This window comes from Sinohyriopsis cumingii, chromosome 17 (assembly GCF_028554795.1).
Source record: "Sinohyriopsis cumingii isolate HCF-2022 chromosome 17, ASM2855479v2, whole genome shotgun sequence".
In the NCBI taxonomy this organism is placed as follows: domain Eukaryota; kingdom Metazoa; phylum Mollusca; class Bivalvia; order Unionida; family Unionidae; genus Sinohyriopsis; species Sinohyriopsis cumingii.
In genome coordinates this window covers 79,088,990-79,109,928 of record NC_142977.1, presented here as the reverse complement: position 1 = coordinate 79,109,928, position 20,939 = coordinate 79,088,990, and the positions used below count along the sequence as shown (strand labels likewise).

General features: G+C 37.8%; 1 protein-coding gene across 6 annotated transcripts in view; it reads right to left on the bottom strand.

Annotated features, from left to right (window-relative positions):
- Positions 1 to 11,942: 11,942 nt before the first annotated feature.
- Positions 11,943 to 20,939, bottom strand: part of LOC149779295 (protein Star-like) — a 46,765-nt gene continuing 37,768 nt past the window's right edge. For all 6 annotated transcript variants that reach the window (XM_089939915.1, XM_089939914.1, XM_089939913.1 and 3 more), the window contains one exon: positions 11,943 to 17,993. In XM_089939915.1, the coding sequence (XP_089796041.1) occupies positions 17,607 to 17,993 (387 nt within the window). In that variant the 3' untranslated portion in view covers positions 11,943 to 17,606. The remainder of the gene's footprint in view (positions 17,994 to 20,939) is intronic.

Here is a 20,939-nt window from a genome sequence, read left to right as displayed (position 1 = left end):
TAAAAGATGTCACCTCCAAGAAGCCAAAAAAGAAAGAGACAAAGGCAGACGCGTCATCCGACAAAGCGCTTAGCCAAGCATCGACATTACCCTAAGAAAAGACACAGTCGTTCCGAGAAAAAGAGGCGTCAACAAAGGGGAGGATTCCTTGGCGATTTTGGGAAAAACATTGTCACCTTTATGACAAAGCGATAGTCCCAAAAAAGATAAAAGGGTGTGTGTTAAGTCATCGACGTTAGTGTCTGTTTGGTGAATGTCCCGGAACCCACAAGCAAAGATGTCACCCTCCAGAAAACCCCAAGGAAAGAAAAGGAAAGGATTGCCTCCACGTTTAGTCAAACATGGGGACATGTTATCTGTCCTGTCCAAAGCTTCTCCACCCCTACGAAAAAAACTCATTCAAACGGCCTCCAAAGAGGTCATCGATACCGTGTGCGAATGTTGTTTGAACGTTTTGAAAGGCACGATCCCTTTGTCCAAACACCAGAAACAATGTTTAAGCAAGCATCGTCACGTTCTTCGCCAAATGGTTCGAAAGAAAATTCCCATTCGTCAAAAAAAGAAGATGTTGGTCCAACGTGGAGGCATTTTGCCTCTCTTGTTAGGCCCCATACTGAAAGGAGTCTTGGGAACCATGTTGGGAGGACTGGTGGGAGCAAGATAAAAAGGCCCTCGGAAGTCCCAAGATCTCAGAATCGACCCCTGACAACCCCATGGAAGGACGAAAACTAGCTTTAGTGCCTTACAAACGATGGATAGAATACCATCGGTGGCAAGAACAACGCACCCCGCATTTACCTCCCAATCCCAATTTGAGCGAGATGTCCCAGTTACAACACGAATTGCAGTCCTTGATGGATCGCCAAGATTTGTCCGAAACAGAAAAATCGCAAAAGTACGGTCAACTCTTGCAACGATTGCAACTCTTTCAGCAGAAAGCTTTAGTCGAAACAGCTCTACCCACTCTGAAAGATTTTAAGACCTTGATGAAAAGTCCAGCACCATCACCAGTACCAGTACCAGTACCAGTGACCAAGACAGAAAAAGGAAAAGAAGAAGAAGAAGAAGAAGGGTTTCAAACTCCACCAGAAAAAGTACGCAAGTTAACAACACCACCTACCTCCAGAATTGGATGGATTAAAAAGATGATGGCCACCCCTTCTTCATCACAAGAGAAAAAGAAAGTGAAGACAGAAGTGAAGACAGAAGTGAAACAAGAACCGATATCCCCCTCTCAGACATTCTCCTCCTCTTCAACACCTATTGCCGGTCGCACACGCAAAGCATTGCAATCCAAGAAAATACCCCAAGAGAAAAAGAGTAGCCTCTTCCAAGAGTGGGTTCCTTATTAACACACCAACCAACACAAAAAAATGGAAAAAGTCTTAGCCAGCATTTACTACGATCCCTCGCATCCTGCAGGTTACGCAGGAGTTCAAAAATTGTATCGTGCTGCCAAAACTCGACTGAAAAGTCTCCGTTTACCTCAAGTGCAACGATGGTTACAAGAACAAGCTACCTACACTTTACACAAACCCATTCGACGCAAGTTTGCCAGAAGTCACACCCAAGTGGAAGGCATCGATCATCAATGGCAAGCCGATTTAGCCGATGTCTCTCATTTGGCCAGCTACAATCGTGGCTACAAATATTTGTTTTGTGTCATCGACGTCTTTTCCAAATTTGCCTGGGTCGTGCCCTTGACTTCCAAATCCAGCAGCGAGTTAGTGCGAGCCCTGCAACGAGTGTTGAAACAAAGCGGTCGTCACCCTCTTCGATGGCAAACGGACAAAGGCACCGAATTTCTGAACCAAGCTTTCCAAAAAGAATTAAAGAAACGTGACATTCATATTTTTACCACCGAGAATCCCGAAACCAAAGCCAGCATCGTGGAACGTTTTCAACGCACTTTGAAAGAACGCATGTGGAAATATTTTACGCATCACCACACTCTGAAGTACATCGACATCTTACCGCACCTGGTGCAAGCGTACAACCAATCTTACCATCGAAGCATCGGACGTGCCCCGCAAGACGTGACTCCCGACAACGAAGTGTTGGTGTTCGAGCGCCTGTTTGGTACGTCCCCGACGAGGGCTGTCCCCAAGAAAAGTGGAATGTTGGCCGTAGGACATTGGGTGCGCATTGGCAAAACCAAACGCACTTTCGACAAAGGTTACTTACCTAACTGGACGACCGAATTGTTTCGCGTCACTGGACGAGTGCATGGCCGTCATCCTGCCGTCTATAAATTGGAAGACATGAACGGAGAAGTGCTCAAAGGAACGTTTTATTTGCCCGAGTTACAACGTGTCACCAAAAAAGAAGACGACGTGTACGACATCGAAAGCATTCTCAAACGCAGAACCCGTAAAGTGGGCAAACGACGTGTCAAAGAAGTCCAAGTATGTTGGAAAGGATATCCACCCAGTTTTGATTCTTGGATCGACGCTTCGCAAGTCATCGACTATAAAAAGAAGTGACCATCATGCCCTTTCACACAGACGCAGCTACGTCGACCACTCCTTCACCTAGTTCTTCTGTGCAAGATTTACAAAAACAACCCTTGTGGGTGTGGTGTGGAGAACGTGTGCCTAAAACGCAAATCGTCTTTTTCTGCCAAATCTTCGTGGTGTATTGTGTCATCGGGGCAGCCATCGCCAATTTGAGTTTGCAACAAGGAGACAAACAATTGTGGACCATTTTATTGAGCAGTTGCATCGGTTACCTGCTTCCCAATCCCTCCCTGAAATTCTCCTCGAACGGGAACCTTGTGTCCAGTGCCAGTGTCAGTCACCACTCCAACCACAATCAGAACCCCATTTTGGGCGGAGACACGCCTCTGACGTCCAGTAATATCCCCTCGGACAGCCACAGAACTCTGGAATTATGAGTCACGAAAACCAATTTTACTTAACCTTACCCAGTGACAGTTCCATGGAGGTGTTTCCCAACAACACGTTGTGCTGTTACACGGCCAAATTACCTCAGGCCATCCCCTTAGATCACGAAGCCCATTGGGAAGTGGCTTTGGTAGAAATGATTCACCCAACACAAATCAAAAACATCACTGAAACTCAAAACACTTTTGACATCGAAATTTTGGACCCAGCACTGCAGCAAACCATGACGGGGAGTCCTCAACATAACTCACATCTTGCAAAGGATCTATTACCCCGCAGCAGTGACTCTTCTCCTCCTCTTTTCGTTTATCGCTTTAAAATTAATTCAGGCCATTATTTTAGTGGTCAACATCTGGTGGAGGCCATCGCTGACAAATTCTATGCAACCTTTGACAAAGTTCTGACCACAGCAAAAAAACGTGTCACCATCGAGTACCACAAACTGTCTCACCGTCTACTCATTAAATTTCAAAGTGATGAAAAAAGTATACGTATTAAATTTTGCCCTGGATTGTATGACATTTTGGGTGGAGACCTCAATATGATCACGGATAAGCAGACCAAAAAAATTATTAAAATGGCAGAGATTGACAACGACATGCATTTTGCAAGGTATTTTCGTTTCCCGGTAGAACTGAACCAAGGACTGAATTTGATGTTCGTGTACTCCGATGTGGTGGAGTACAACGTGGTGGGACACACCTCCGTACCATTACTGCGTGTCATTCCTTTCAAAGTAAATTCTGCCACGGTCACTGACGAGGAAGGTGGAAACACTTACCACGTCCACCGCGAATTTGTCCATCCTCACTATTTGCCTGTCAGCAAGTCTTATTTGGACACGGTCAACATTGCTATAAAAGGAGATCTGGGACAAAATATTCCATTCACCAAAGGAAAAGTCACGGTGAAACTCCATTTTCGAAAACGGTTTTCTCACGACTCGTAAGTCATGTATCCAGTGTACCGAGGGGTTGCTCGACAGCGAGGACACGGTTTAGGAGATATGTTAAAATCGGCCTTTCGTTCGGTGGCCCCGGTGTTGAAACCGATGGTGACACGCGGATTGCACGCTTTGAAAGATGCGGCACTGACGCAAGGCAAAGAATTTCTCCAAAATGTCATCATCGACAAACAAAACCCTAAAGAAGCCTTCATGAGGGCAGGCAAAAATGTCTTGCTGCAAACGGGCAAAGACATTTTGGGTCGCCGAGACACACCTATAAATGCCCTGCACGCTACCGAATCAGGCATTCAGCAAGGACAAGGCAGAAAGAGACGACGAAGAAAACCCCCTTTCACCAGACTTCAAGCTAGAAAGGCCAAGAAAAGAAGAACCGTTCGAGACTTAGACGTTTTCGATTATTGAGAAAGAACAGAACAAAAAATGATGCACCGAGAGTCTTGCGCCTGTTCCAAGACGGAACTGGATCTGTTTGCCATGCCCCCCACCATGATGACGATGCAAGAATCCCAGTGGGTGGAATTTCACCCCGTCTCCTCTTTGACGGATTCCGCTCCCATCGAGTTTGAAATCAAAGGACAGCCCGAAGATTACATCGATCTGAATAGCAGTTACTTGTACCTGAAAGTCAAAGTTGTAGATAAGACTGGAGGTCATATAGACGATGAAGCAGTAGCTCCCGTCAACAATTTCATGCATTCCTTGTTTAGTGGAGTGGACTTGTACTTGAATAACAAACTAGTCAGTAGCAGCATGGATACTTACCCTTACCGTGCCTACCTGGAAAATCTCTTGACGTACGGAATAGACGCCAAGAACACTCATCTCAATGCCTGTGCGGTATGGGAAGCTGACGAAGCAGACCAGTTTGAAGAATTAGAAATTGATCCAAAGAAAGCACACAATGCGGGATTTGTAGAACGAAGAGACAGAATCAAAGGACTCAACAAAAGTTTAGAACTGATGGATCGTTTGCATTTGGACATGTGGTTGCAAGAGAAATATTTGCTGAACGGGGTGGATGTCCGCCTGAGACTGAATCGGAGCAGTACCGCTTTCCACTTATTGGCTGATGCTGACGAGTACAAAACCAAAATCGAAGAAGCCAGACTCTACGTACGCCGTGTGGAAGTGTTACCTAAAGTGGGAAACGACATCAGTCAGACGTTGAGCAGAACGACCGCCAAGTATCCCATACGACGCGTGGAAGTGAAAACTTTCACCATTCCCAAGGGACAGCGATCCATGATCCAAAATCATCTGTTCCAAGGACAGCTACCCAAACGTTTAATCGTTGGTATCGTCGAGAATGAAGCCTTCAACGGAGCTATCGCTAAAAATCCTTTCTACTTTAAACACTTTGGCGTGTCCAAGATCGAAGTCAGTCGCGATGGCAAGACCTTGTGTACCCGACCTTTCGAACCTGACTTTGAGAAGAAGAATTACTTGAGATCGTACTTGTCCCTGTACGAAGCCACGGGACAGTTAGGAACCAACACCAGTAACGGTATTACGTACGAGGATTATGCAGGAGGCTATGCTTTGTTGGCTTTTGATTTCACTCCAGACCAAGGCAGCGACGAGGGACATTTCCACCCTATAAAATCTGGCCAGATTCGTGTGGAAATTCAGTTTAAATTCCCAGACCCCGCTGTTACTAATCCAACGTTGAACGTCATCCTGTATGCAGAATTCGATAATACCATAGAAATCAACAGTTTGAGAGAAGTTATTCTAGATTACTAGAAACCATGGAAGACTGTTATCCCTCTTTACCTAGTGGAGAAACTTTAAAGATGGAATGTGAGGAGACCGTGGAAAAAGAAGAAGTGATCATGATGAAATCGAGATGGCCAGAACAAGAAGCCCATTTAGTCTCCTGTTTTGCCAAACACTTGGTCGAAAAAATGACGGAATTGATCAAGAAAAATTGCTATGGATGTCAAAACGATCATCCCAGTCAAATTCAACACGATAAATGCCTGATGTTAAGTCAAGAAGAAAAATTGGACGAGTATCTGGACGATGCTTGGAGTCTCATCTCGGACGAAGACGTGTTGCATCAGTGGTATAAAGACTTGCGTGAACATTCTTGTCCACCATTAACCATTCAAGAGATCCATCGTATCGAAGCTCTCCTGAATCAGAGTGAGGAAACAGAACGAATAACCGTTTATTCGTCAGACATTTTCAAGCAAAAAGTCAGGATCGAATTGACGACGTATTATTACCTGTGAAGAAGAAAAAAACACACACAAATCAATGGATACCTGGGAACTTTATTACCTTTTGAACCACAGTTCGTATACGGCTTCTTGGAATCCTGTCGTCTGTGCTCAAGATGAACTTCCTCATCGCAAACCTAAAGACCATCTAGCTTACGTGATCAACACGGACGACAGTCATCTCCCAGGAACCCACTGGGTAGCCGTCTACTTTCCTCAAGAAGGATGTGTGGAATATTTCGATTCGTACGGATTGCCCCCTTTGGAAGACGATATCATTGACTTTATGAGAAGAAATGCTCAAACCACCCGATTCAATAATGTGAAGTTACAAGGCACAGATTCCTTGGTGTGTGGACAGTACTGTGTGTATTTTCTGCATCATCGCAGCCTGGGCTATTCCTTAGAACATTTAGTGACTCATTTTGATCCTCGTTCTTCTGCTAGAAACGATGTGAAAGTAGATCGATGGTTTTGTGACCATTATGCTTATCTTTTGTCTCAAGCTAGGAAACGTAGTGTCCATCAATGGCCTAATGATTTCCAACAGTGGAAATCACAATTTCATTCACAACCTTGTCAGCCCTGTTTAAAGTAGACTGTCAATGGAGAGAAAAAATGTTTGCGATTTGAAACAATTGTTTGATGTTATCATGTTGGATTATTGTTAAAAATGTTAGAGTTGTTGTTTAGTGTTAAGTGATTTTTGAATAAAAAATGTTGTGTTTCGAAAAAAAAATGACTTTGTCTTTTGTTTAGCTATAAGAATGTTGGATTGATGCTCTTTGATTTCATACTATCCCTCTCATGACACTCATTGAACGTTGCGGCTCGAAAACCGTGTGGGGGATGTTTTCCTTCACGTCCGCGCTTTGACTTTAAGAACCGGGGTTGTTTCCAGTCTAACCATCCATTGTCGACTCATCCTCCTAAGAAGATGTGCTCCAAACTAGCTAAGCTCAACGAAGCCTACGTGAATTTACATAGGGTCAGACACAGTCTGATACCGAAGCCAGAAGAAATAGAGAATGTGAGAATGTTAAAAGTCACTGAAGACCTGATAGAAGAGCTCTTCAGAGAAGAAATGAACAGGGAGAAAGAAGAATGGACAGAGAAGTACAGACTTCAGAGACAGCAGCAACAGCAGCAACAGCAGCAACAACAACAACAGCAGCAGCAACCTGAACCTGACAGAGGCTTTGTCGATTGTCGTATCGACACCAAAGAGTTCTTCTTCTCTTTCCGAAGAAGCAGACCTATCGCCAGAAAGTCTATCCTCAGAGGACATCGCATTCTTAGAAACTAAAAAAGAATGCCATAGCAAACAAAAAAACAGCCCTTTTCAGGGCTACCCAATACTCTAGAAAAGAAATAACTATCCATTTGCCAATGTGTGTAGGTAGAGTAGTGTAAATATAAACACTAACTCTTTATTGATAGTGAGAGTGTATGTGTTTGTGTGTGTTTGTAAGTGCTCACGTACGTTGGTGTGGATAGTAGATTAAAATCATGTTTATTTGGTGTTTGAGGTGTATATTTGGAGTTAGATTGGATTGCTTTGCGTATGTGGATAGTCTATTGAAGTGATTTATAAAAAATTTTAAAATAGTGATGGGTAGCATAAAAAGTGAGTGAGTGTTTCTTTTAGGTCCGCGCGTTGTTTTTTGGTCATGATCTAGGTAAGATCAATTTTATGTTTTTAGGGGGATGTTTTCCATCACGTCCGCGCTTTCAGTATAAATTGAAACTCACTCGGCAGTCTAGCTACCCTTGGTGATTGATCAACACCAGAAAAATGAACACCAGAATAGTGAAACTGTTAGAACTCCAGATGCACCTGGAACATGCCAGGCGCATAGTAAATGAACTATCAGCGGAGGCTATCGTAGAAGAAGCAAGAATAAAGAAGGAAGAGGAGGAGAGAAGAGAGAGAGAAGAAGAGGAAAAGAAAATAGAAGAGAGGATGTCGTACAATATTCCCGAGACAGAAGATTGGGGTGCTGAAGCGAATCATCCTCCCTCTGCGCTCCCCAGAAGAAAGGTGAAAGGAGACTGGGGAAGAAGATGCGTGTGTGGCGCCAGGCCTGGAAGGTGCAACCATTAGATAGGTGCATCTGGAGTTTAAAAAAAACAGCCCTTTTAAGGGCTACCCAATACTCTAGAAAAGAAATAACTATTAATTTGCCAATGTGTGTAGGTAGAGTAGTGTGAATATAAACACTAACTCTTTTAAAAAAATGTGAGTGAATGTGTGTTTGTGTATTAGTGCTTGTAAGAGCTCAGGTATGTTTGTGTGAATAGTAGATTATAGGTTTCTTAGCGTATGTGAAGAGTATAGTTTGGGTTTTATTATATGAAATGAGAAAGTAGGGGGATGTTTTCCTTCAAGTCCGCGCGTTGTTCGGTCATGATCTAGGTAAGATCAATTTTATGTTTTCGGGGGGATGTTTTCCTTCACGTCCGCGCTTTCACTATAAGAACCCACAGTATTCGTCGTTCAAACCATTCTACAAAGAAGATGGCTTCTAACCAAATGGACAAAATGCAAACATTGCACGACGTTTTAGACAACTTAGGAATGATGGAGCAGATGTTAATAAGACTCGTTGAAGACCACTATTCCTATAGTCCCCATCGTGTAAAGATGGAAATTAATAACTTAAGAAAGGTAAAGGACAAGATAAGTGGTGTCATGAAAGAGATAAAGGAGGAGAAGGAGGATGAAGAGGAAAGAATAAGAATACGCAAATGGAACGAAAAAATTGAAAAAGAAGAAGAAAATGAGAAGAGGAAGAAAGAAGAAGAGGAAGAGAAGAAGAAAGAAGAGCAGGAGAAAAAAAAGAAAGAAAAGAAGAGAAAGAGTGTAGGAGATAAAATAAGAACTTGGTGGAGAAAAAGAAGAAATTAGAAACAGAAGAAGAAGAAAACCCAAAGGCCCTTTTCAGGGCCAGCCATATTTCTCGAAAAGAGAATGACTTTTCAATTGCCTACCCCTTTTTTTAAAAAAATTTAAAAAAAAAAAAATCCCATGTTTAATTTCCCTTGACGCTATGAAGTCCCACCCTGTTTAATTTCCCTTGACGCTAAACCGTCCCACGATTTTTCTCCATGTTAATTTCCCTTGACGCTAATCTGACCCACGATTTTTCTCCATGTTAATTTCCCTTGACGCTAATCTGACCCACGATTTTTCTCCATGTTAAATTTCCCTTGACGCTAATCTGACCCAGGGGTGTTTTTAATGCTAATTCCCATTGACGCTAATCTAACCCCCTTCACCACTGTTAATCCACTTGTAACTGACAAGCCTTGTTTGGATCTGGGAGTTGATTCTGGTGAGATTGAAATCCCTGATCTATACTCTGTTTCTGCAGTTACTAGAGCTATGGCAAAAGGGACTTTTAAGAATGATTTTGATCATGAAATTATTCCTTTAGCTGACATATTTATTGGTCAGGCTTTTGATGAGGTCACTTTACTCCTGACATTGATCAATAAAGAGGTATTAATCACAGTGACCATCTTTTTTCTTACTGATTCTCTTAATTCTAAACAGAGTTACAAACGACAATCATTCGTTGTCGAACGGGAATAATATGCGAAAATGAAGCCCCAGAAATACCAGTTTCTTATTTTGTAGAAAAATGGGTTCCTTATGAGAAAATGGAGACCACCTGAGGTACCTGTTGGTGACGAGAGGTCAATGAACTATTAAATTGTTGTTCTCAAGTCATATCAACAGGAATTTCTTGGTCTAGCCCATGAAACTCCCTTGTTTGGTCATTTATGAGTCAATAAGACTTATCACAAAATCTTGAATTATTTTTGTTGACCGAAAGTTTAAAGCGTTGTTTGTAAACACTGTAGATCTTGTTAGACTTGTCAAATGGTAATAAGACCCAATCAGAAGATACATAAGACATATCTGCAACTTATTAGAGCATTTGACAAACCATTTAGCAGAATGGTAGACTGTGTCGGTCCCTCACCTAAGACCAAGACAGGCAACCAGTACATTTGGCCATGATGTGTGCATCAACTAGATTTCTAGAGGCGGTTCCTTTGAAAAATTATAAAAACTAAAACCAGAGTAAAAGCTTTGATAAAGCTTTTTTTTACTCTTGTTGCTCTACCGAAATCTATCCAGTCTGAGCAAGAGTTAAGTTATACATGAATTCAGCATCTAACACTTTAAATCTTCAGCATATCCCCCTTAAAGTCAAGGGGCTTTGGAGAGATTTCGTTAAACTTTAAAGAACACCATTCGGGTACATTGCTTTGATACAAGAAAGGATTGGGATGAAGTTGTTCATTTACTATTGTTTTCTGTTAGGGAATCAGCTGAAGTATCTAATCCTTTTGAACTGGTTTATGGACATATTGTCAGTGGAATATTGAAGTTCTTAAAGAGAAACTTCTGAAGTAGGCTTCTAAAGTAGAAAGAATTAATTTTAAGTCAACTCAGTCAACAATAAAATTAAGGTATGACAAAAAATACAAAGGAAAGAAGTTTTCAGCCTGGTGAGAGAGTTCTGGCCCTCAAAATCCTCTCCAGGATAAGTATTATGCCATTATACAATTGAAAAGAAAGTAAATGATTTAAATTATACCATTAACACTCCTGGGAGCAGAAATGCCTTTTAACAAAGTGAGGATTTACTTTGCTGTAAAACATTTTTTTCACCCCGATTCAAGTGTGGTGGATGTATCTCTCTAAGGCGCTTTGGAGGCCATGTTTTCAAGGTCACAGATGGTCAATAAAGGATTGATCTGAATTTTACATGATGTGATGCCAACGTAAAATGTTAACCTCAAAAGACTACAGGAAATGAATTACAACGTGGATACACAGACTGTTCCACCTAAGTGAACAAGGGAAATAACTCCAGGCGATCACATCAGTGACAATGAAACCAATTTACTCCCTTTAAAAGTCATTTGATGTTATCCAGTAGGAAGAAAGATCTACACGTGCTATGTCTTCAGGGTGAAAATCATCAAAAGGTTTAAGTGACATGCATAAACTTTTAAGACAACACAATTAAAACAAAGTGAAATGTACTCTAAACTTTCCATTGACAAGATAAACATACATAATTAAGTTTGCAAAACATTTCTGCCTTCTACACTGCTTTTTTCACAAGAATTTTCCAAAGATGAATGATGCTCTAATGCCTAAGAATCATTTCCAGGAATCCAGGACTGGACCATTGTTCTCTATAACTGCTTAAGGTTCAAACTATCTCTGAACATCATCGGCAGCAAAATGATATTCAAGATGGCAGATGTAGTTACCACATAAGATGCAAGATCAGCAACAAATTTCCTTCTGGATCAGCAAGACATCATAGAAGTCCCCTGGTGAAAACCCATGCCAGTATGACCTTCTGTGTATGAGGAAAAGTGGTAACAAGATTTTTCAGAATGCTGCCAAGGCAGACCTACTAGAAGTCATCAACACCATTTTCATTTACAACCAACATGAGCTGTTAAGAATTTTTAGCAAAAACCCCATGTCTATATGACCATCCATCCTAGAGGTTAAACAATAATAACATGTTTCAGATGCAGACATATCAGACATCTCAAGAACATCATATTCATTTAGATCCAATAAGACTTTAGAAAGAATAAGTGTTCAAAGTTTCAGGGCAGTCCTCAATGAAGTTTGGGATGAGTAGCAATAACTTGTTCTAACAGACAGATGAAGGAAAGGTGAGGGTCAAAAGATAAATAACAACAGACTGAAGGTCATCCCATAATCTCTGCTGCTAAGTGAACAATAGAGCTAGAAGACAACTAAATTTCTATGATTTTATAAGAACTACAATAGTTATAAATCAAAACGTCTTTTATGTACAAAATAGTTTATTGTTAAAGAAAGTTTTATTCAAGAAAATAAAAAAGTGTAACATGACTTTTACTGCATTGTGCAAAACATAAAATGGAGACCAATACAAATTTGACTTCAGCGTTTTAGGTCGATATTTTACAGTCTTCTGAGAAAGATAAACAATTATACTCAACATGAAACACAATGAAAAATAAAACTCTTGACCTTGAGATTTTGTTCTGACTAATCATAATGATGCTATTATGGAAGATTGCATCTGATTGGCAAATTGTACCAACACAGGCTCAAAAATCTCCTCCGATGAGACCCTCTGCTAACTAGTCAAGTAGTAAATACTAAAAGAACTAAATACTTTAAAGAATTATATTCACTTTAACAAAAAGTCATCAGGTTATATACTCAAACATACTAAATACATAAATGCATACATATTTACACATATAAATATACATGTATACATATATATAAATTTAATAAAGATAATGTCATGCTGAAAGTGATGATCTACCAAAATTCTTTCAATGATGTTACATATTTTACATCTAATGGAAAGGAATTCCAAATCATGGTATGTGAGTACTGAACACTTCATCTGAATATCTCTGCATTTGAAAGTTAAAGATTACTGTTAAGTGAGTACTGAACACTTCATCTGAATGTCTATGGATTGTGAATTTAAAGACTACTTTTAGATGAGTAATGAACACTTCATTGGAATGCCTCTTTGTACTGGAGATTTAGATTACTGTTAACTAAATACTGAACACTTCATCAGAATGTCTCTGGATTGTGAATTTAAAGACTACTTTCGGATGAGTAATGAACACTTCATTGGAATGTCTCTGTGGACTGGGAATTTAAAGATTACTGTTAACTGAATACTGAACACTTCATCAGAATGTCTATGGATTGCGAATTTAAAGACTGCTGTTAGATGAGTACTAACCGTTTCATTTGAATGTCTCTCTGGACTGGGAATTTAAAGATTACTGTTTGCTGCTGATTGTAGATTATAATCATTTTCACGTAAAAGAAAAAAGAGTGCAAGATATTCAGGAGTTGTTCCATGTATACATATGAATACAAAGTTACCTTTATGCATATTCGTCAAATGAAGGAGAAAGAAAGATCATTAAAAGCATCAATAATTATCTGTGCTGCTCTCTTCTGTAGTATGGTGACTTTCTTTAATTAAGACTTTGAACAGTTACTCGAAAGTATGGCACAACAGTCTAAAAGAGATAAAATGATGGAGTTATATCACATCATTCTGGTCTCATGAGGAAAATGCTTCCAAATACAACCAAGCAATACAATTTATGAATTCGCAGACTCATTCAGATGGTTAAAATGTCATCATCTACAGGCACAGATAGAAGTTTTTAACATTTGATGTCCTCAATCCTTGTTGTTTTTTTTATTGAATAACTCAAGTTCCAAGTCCTCAGACCTCATCATTGCATGCACTAACTACATTTTCATATAGTTACTTCTTTCAAAATACAGTATCACTCTTGAAAGACCATTTCATATTATCCAAAGGGGAGGTCCATTAAGGCTGGTGTTACTCTATTATTTTTGTTTCAAATATTTGTATTTTTACATAAAATGAGACTAGGTTTGATGATGAATATTTTTTAAAAAATGAATGATTTAGATCAGACTTCATACAAAAATGAAAGAATTAAATGTGTACATAACATACATATAAAATTTGTTTTCTGAGAAAAAAACTATGTCCTGATACACTACAAATGTATTGGATACACTACACTACAAAGCTGGATATTAATCAAGTATCATATATATATATATATATATATATATATATATATATATATATATATATATATATATATATATATATACATATATATGTTTGTGTGTAATAACAATTTGAATCAAATGGAAAACCTTACAATATGTTCTCTTTGGCATGCTCTGGATTTAATACTGACATCCCAATTCTTCCCAAATTTTATAAAGTCTTGACATTAATAAACACAACCTTTCAAAAACTATAAAAATTAAAAATATGTTTCAGAACAAAATGACCAATTATATTTTTTAACTTTGGGTGACAATACTGGTAAGGATATTGTGAAAACTGTACAGCACCTTTGGTTTTATTGTAAAGGTAAGTAGAAAGAACAGTCCATAGTTACTTAAAAATTGGATAAAATGAAAAGACAAAATACATCCATGGCAAAACGCCATTTTTTTAGTTTTTCCTCCCTCCTCCCTGCTGTGACTCTGAGGCGAAAACCTAAAACTCTTTAGATGCATTATGTGCTTTTCTGTTATGACTGCATGTATGACCGCTCTGGTGGCCTAGTGGTAAGAGCATCCATCTTGGATGTGGGAGGTTGGAGGTTCGAACTCCTGCCAAGTCATACCAATGACTTATAAAAATGGTACTAACAGCTACCTTGTTTGGCACTCAGCATTAAGAGGTTAGTGCTAGGACTGGTTGGCCTTGTGTCAGGATAATGTGACTGGGTGGGACATCATGCTACATGTCTGCAGCATGATGCCCCAGTGCTAGACATCATTATAAGCTACCAGACTGCAGACATTGTAGCAATATTACTGTTAGCTCTCTATCTCCTCGAACTGAGAGACAGTGGGAGTAATCTACTGAGGGTAATTTATAACATAAAATAAGTAAGGACATTGTTACAGTATGCACAAAGCATATTGACTAATTTTGACTTATGCTGGAGTGTAGCAGTCACTGATTTACTCCTCACTATTCTGTGTAAAACCCAGTTTGTACAGGTGTAGTCAGGCCAAAGGTACACTACGCTGCAAACTTGTTATTCTTTCACTGATTTATAACACTGCTGCAATTCCTGTCAAGGTCAAATCTAACATGCAAGGTAATCTACAAATTGGCCAGGTAAACCCAATTAGTGACTGAAGCTGATGGCAATTTGCACCTGGTAAGTGCAGTAAGTGTGCTAAATTTACAACAGCCTATGTCATGAACTGTATCCAGCAGCATGCTACACCAGTGCAATTGTAGAATGTCAATCCACTCTATATGCACTGTTTAATATCAGCAAATAGATGGCAATAAATAGCACACTAAACATGGACCTATGCATATTGGGAATATCTAAATATAAAATAACTATACTGCTTGATCACAAAGTTTTACTTTCTGCAAATTAATCTACACTACCATGTATTTGAAGAAGCAACACAAATTCCATAAAGTTAACTTAGTATATAATAAATATTTAAATAGCCTTTGGTCTTTAGTACAGTTATGTAATCTAGGCTGATGCACAAACTTCCTAATTAGCTGGCAAAGTGTACTCCCCTGCCTTTAAAAACAAAGTGACATGTACAATGATTATCGAGTGCACCATAAATGGACTGCACTAGAAAATTCTCTATTCCAGATCTGGCTCCTAATCATATATGGTCATTACCAATTATTAACAAGAATTTTCTTTCATAATTTACCCCTTTAACTAGGAGAGCTATTTTCAAATAAAAGTTAAGAAATATGCATTTATCATTTATACAACCTCCAAAATGCCTTACACTACTGTGTATCTCAATGTGGTCATGACAGTGCATTTACTGAAATTAAATTAAATATTAACTCTTGTTCTAAAATTTAATATTAAAATAGTTTAACCAACCTCTGTTAAGTCATAATTATTGAATGCTCTACACATTAAATATAATCCAAAAAATCTGCCAATGAAAATTATTGATCACTATGGACTTTTACAATTGTGGCCAGGTACTAAAGTGGAGTCAAGAAAAGGGGTTGGGTCTATAACAAAAGGGTACTAAAAATTTGTTTTCAAAATTCATTGTGTCATCACAGTACATGATATTTGATCAGATTTTGTACTGGCACACACCATTAGGCTGAACTTGTCCAAAAATGTCCATGTAATTTAACACTGATTTTACCATAATGTACTTCTTGGGTTGTGTAAATATTGACCTTCCAAATGAAATATGGGATATATGAGGATCCAAATAAAGTAAATTAATTGCCATCTAAAGGTGTGAAAGATCACTGTGAAATGAGTGACACCCATTACTGAAATAGTCAGTTCTGAATACCAATATGACCTAGAATATGACATTACTATTGCAGAAAAACCCACAAGGCCTTATATTTTGAATTGCTAAATATGCAATTTTTATTTGAATGAATCACCATCTAAGAATTTTAATTGTAAACTGTTATAAGCGTTAGTACCAATACAGACCATATATTAAAACCTCTCTCTGCACCATAATCGTAACTATACTGAATGTGCTGCATCAGCAAACACTGTAAGTAATCAAGACAAAGTTCATTATTTAATTGGAAATAAATGCAACAGCCTCAGCAGTACTTTACAAGACACACAGACAATTAAGTAAATGATTACTGAACTTGGAAAGTTTAAAATATAATAATTTTATAATCAGGTGATAACTCTTTGAAATATATGCCATACAATGCACCTTATTAAAGCAAAACCTGAAACAAACATAAAAAATATGAATGCCCACTATGTAAAATCTCACAATAAATGCTACTTGATTAACTACATCCTGAATATTTATGAAAATAAAGAAAAATAAAAATAAGTTATAATAGCTAAAATGCAAAAGCTGTCATTCATGTTCATACTAAACATTTTACAATCTTTGAAAAATAAAAGTAAATGGCACTGGTATTCATACATTAAGTAAATGAACATGCACCATAACATGAGAATCATGGTTTGTATGGTCCTGAAGAAATCTTTTGAAAGAACTTTTCAAGGAGTTGTCAAGGACTTGCACAAGTTTTCAACTAGTTGCCAGCGACCTGGAGTATTTGGCTTATGGAAATTAAACTTACTCCATAGTTACTTTTCTTAACTGCCAGTGTTATGTGCTCATTTCAATCATCAAAATTTTAACCCATTATGTTTTTCTTAACAATATATCAATAGCAAAAGATCTTTTTATGTAGTGGCATATGTTATTCAGTTCTGTTTTGCTTTTCTTCAGATAAATTCAGTTAATTCAAAGATGTTTTTAAGAAATCCAAGGACATTTCTAAAACAACTTTTTGGTAACTAGACTTCATGGCAACCCTATAATTCAAGAATTTCTTAAGGTTGCAAAAACCAGCTTAATTTCAAATGATATAATCCTTCCGTCTACAGCATACAATTTAAACATTTCAATTTTCTGTTCAGTGCACTCAGAATGTACTTATTTTGTAACTTTCACACTTCTTATACGTTAGAGACCAATATGGTGGTCACAGTGGTTAGAGTGTCCACCTCAGATGTGGGAGGTTGCGGGTTCAAGCCCCTGCCAAGTCATACCAAAGACTTTAAAATCGGTACTAACAGCTGCCTCACTTGCCACTCAGCATTAAAAGGTTAGTGTTAGGACTGGTCAACCTGGTGTCAGGATAATGTGACTGGGTGGGACATCATGCTACATGTATCCATGTCTAAAATCATGAAAATAAAATATTCAAAAACATCTCCACATCTCAAACTGCAAGATTATGCCCTTGTCATAATCTTAATATTGATTCTTAGAAAATCATAATGGTTAGAAATCAGAATCTGGTTACAAATCGAATCAGAGCAAGATCCTGTTTTGTGGATGAATCAGTAGGAAAAGGGTATACAAATATGCATTTAATGAATCAGTCCTTTCTTTCGAAATATAATATCATTTACTCCTCCATCCCAGCGCTGTACTTTTAACAATGACTCGTAACCTTTTGACTCCACAAATGATCTCAAAGTTTCCTCTCCATTTGCACCATGGACAAATTCAACAGTCATCATTTTAATGTTTAACTTGTCAAATGGTATTGTTTCAAGCACATGCATTTCATCTCCCTCAATATCAAGACTGAAAAAATCCACAGTGGTCTGGCCGAGTGCTAAGAGAACAGAATAAAGTGGAAAACACTGAACCTGGATTGTGTTCAATGGAAGATTTTTTTCACGCTTGACCCAATCCACAGCTTCTTTATTGTCATAGATCCGCCCACGGTTGAATCCTTTGTTAAAAGTAACCTATAAACATGCAATGAAGAAACATAATTAGCATAAAATATAAAGATAATTACAAATAATTGTCAAAGAATGCAATAGAGATTAAACTAATTTACACTGGTTGGCTGCAAAATAAATTCAAACATTTTTGGAGATTTTGCAGAAATGCAAGTTCTCGAATGCCCTGCTTGCAAAAAAGCCAAATCTGTTGAAACCTGCTGCAACCAGCAGAGAATGTATTATTTTCTAGTAGTAAATGATAAACAAAAGCAAATTTACTCTTGCAATTCAATTTAGGTAAAGGAACTCTAACAGAATATTTGCTGGGTTGGCACCAAGATAATGTCATTACTCTAAGCTGAGTTTGTTTTCTCATCTACCCAAGAGGTCCTATGCCTGCCCCCCACCCCCCGAGAAATCTTACTTATCCAAGGAGCAGATAACTTCATATGCTATCTGCTTGACATCTTCACTTGATATCATCAATGCAGATACATGTATTGTGAAATACACTATGTATACACTTTATAAAATTCAGTAATGTTTTTGCCAAGGAATTAATATGGTAAGCAAGAAAAAAGAATCCTCACCAAATGTGTATTGACAGAGGAGGAAACCCTAAGATTTGTACAAAGTACTATTGTAGTATCATGAACAAACGACGTTTGTTTGACCTGTCTTTTTTATGAAGATTATATGGTTTAATGCCTACCTGAATGCATTAAACAGAAGTTCAAGTGACAGTAAATATAAATAAGAATAAATATAAATAAGAATAAATATAAATAAGAATAAATATAAATAAGAGGATAGTGGGCAAGCTTGTCTTTCCCCATGTTCCAAAAGGAACAATTCCAATAAAAGACATTTAATACACAGCTTTTAGCATGACCATAAAATGACAAATCCAGTTGAGTAAATTAAGACCACATTGAAAAATTTGAGGGTTTATACATAAAAAGCGTCTAAAATGTCAAAGATTTTTTTAAACATGCAAAAAGATGAGAGCTATAGAATCTTTTTCTGCATGACCAATAACGTCTAAAAAGTGCTTGATATTTTACCTATATTGAACTATTTTTATTAAAAACAGTCTGGCTTTCACAAATAATGAGCCAAAACAAAATGCGAGTGAGCAGAAACTTCTTTTTGTTTGTGTTCATTACCCCACATATATTTATGGTGTCCAGTTTGGAGGCCTTGGGTTCACCAATAACAATTTACAGGTTAATAAAAGCGAGATATTGATAGGTAGTGGATCAAAGTTATCAACTTAAATCAAAGCTATAATAAATGTGCCCAAACAGTGTTTTCCTGTATGCAAATTTGTGCATCAGTGACGCATGTTGGAGAAATGGGACGCACACATTTTGTTGCTGTGCGTTTTTTTATGCAACGGATTTTCATAATGTGATCAGGATTTATTTAATACCCAATGCATTGAACAATGGATGGCATCGTATATACTTCGAGTATAGACATTGACTGGTTCCCTGCTTTGTTTACTCCCTGCCTTGCGCTCCTCTATTCATACAGCAGAGTGCAACGCAGGGAACATACAAAACAATGAACCAGACTAGCATAGGCAATGTTATGATGGAGTAGCTTCCCCTAATTTTGCGAGCTTCTTGCAATTTCCATCAAGCTCAGCAAGCTGTCATCTAGATGTTTAACCTCAATGCTTGTTGCACTAAAAAGTGATCTCCAGATTAAAACGTTGTGCACTAAAAATCATTAGCAAAGAAAGTGAAAGAAGCAGAACACAAAAGACTAACTGGATCTAACTTTAATGAAAAATGGAGAAAATAATTCTCTTGACTGGAATATGGCACATTCATTAGAATTACCGGTGTGACTCCTGATCGCATAACTGCAAAAGTGAATAATCCTTTCGTGACAGGGTTTTAGAATTTTAAAAAATCTGCCCTTCTCCACCACAAGATATCTGGAAAACACATTATAACCTAAGACATTCTTTCACAACAAAGAAATCGGGTCATTGCAGATTTTGTTGGTTTTTAACTTTGCAGCAATAAAAGTAAGATCTTAAAGTTCAAGTGTAACTTGTTAGAAAGAAGATGAATCATTATCCTCCTGGATTTTTGGATAAATGTGTTATAGGACAAAGAACAATGAAACCTATGAGAGTACATATTTTATGAAAGACAGTAAATTAACTCCCATTTGGTTAAAAAGATTTATTTGCTTTTTGTATTGGCTTGTATGTAATGTGTTGGGCTATAATACTGCTTCAGGAGACTGTTAAAAATACGACTTTAAAAGAAAAATGAACTAATAAAATTATTCTTTGAATGGAAAATGCATTTGTTTGTTAATTGTGTATGTTGGTTTATTTGTATATTTAGAGAAAGAGAGAGACAGTATGTTGTGCAAGTTGCAATATCATATTTCAAGCTGAAAAAGTATGAGTTGTATGAAAATTTGTCAGTACATTTTTGACCCCCACATTTTTTATTTGACCCTCAGTTTTGACACCGAGGTTTTTATTTACCCTCAATTTTACACTCCTGGGGGATAAACTGCCAAAGGATTTGTGGGAGCAAGAGATAATGGGAGAAAACTGGGAAGAGAGAGTGAGAGGGGAGAGCTATAAAGAATGAAGTCATATAAATATATTACATGGTAGAATTTGCATATTCTAAAATTTCCACTTTCAACCATGTATGCACTAGTACATTTATGCAGAACTAAGCTATATATATATATATATATATATATATATATATATATATATATATATATATATATATATATATATATTTACACACACACACACACACACACACATGTATGCACTAGTACATTTATGCAGAACTAAGCTATATATACATATATATACACACACACACACACACACACACACATACAAACATATATACACACACATACTTATATTTAGAGACATATAAGCATAATAATTTGCACAATGAAACCTCCCTAGTCCAG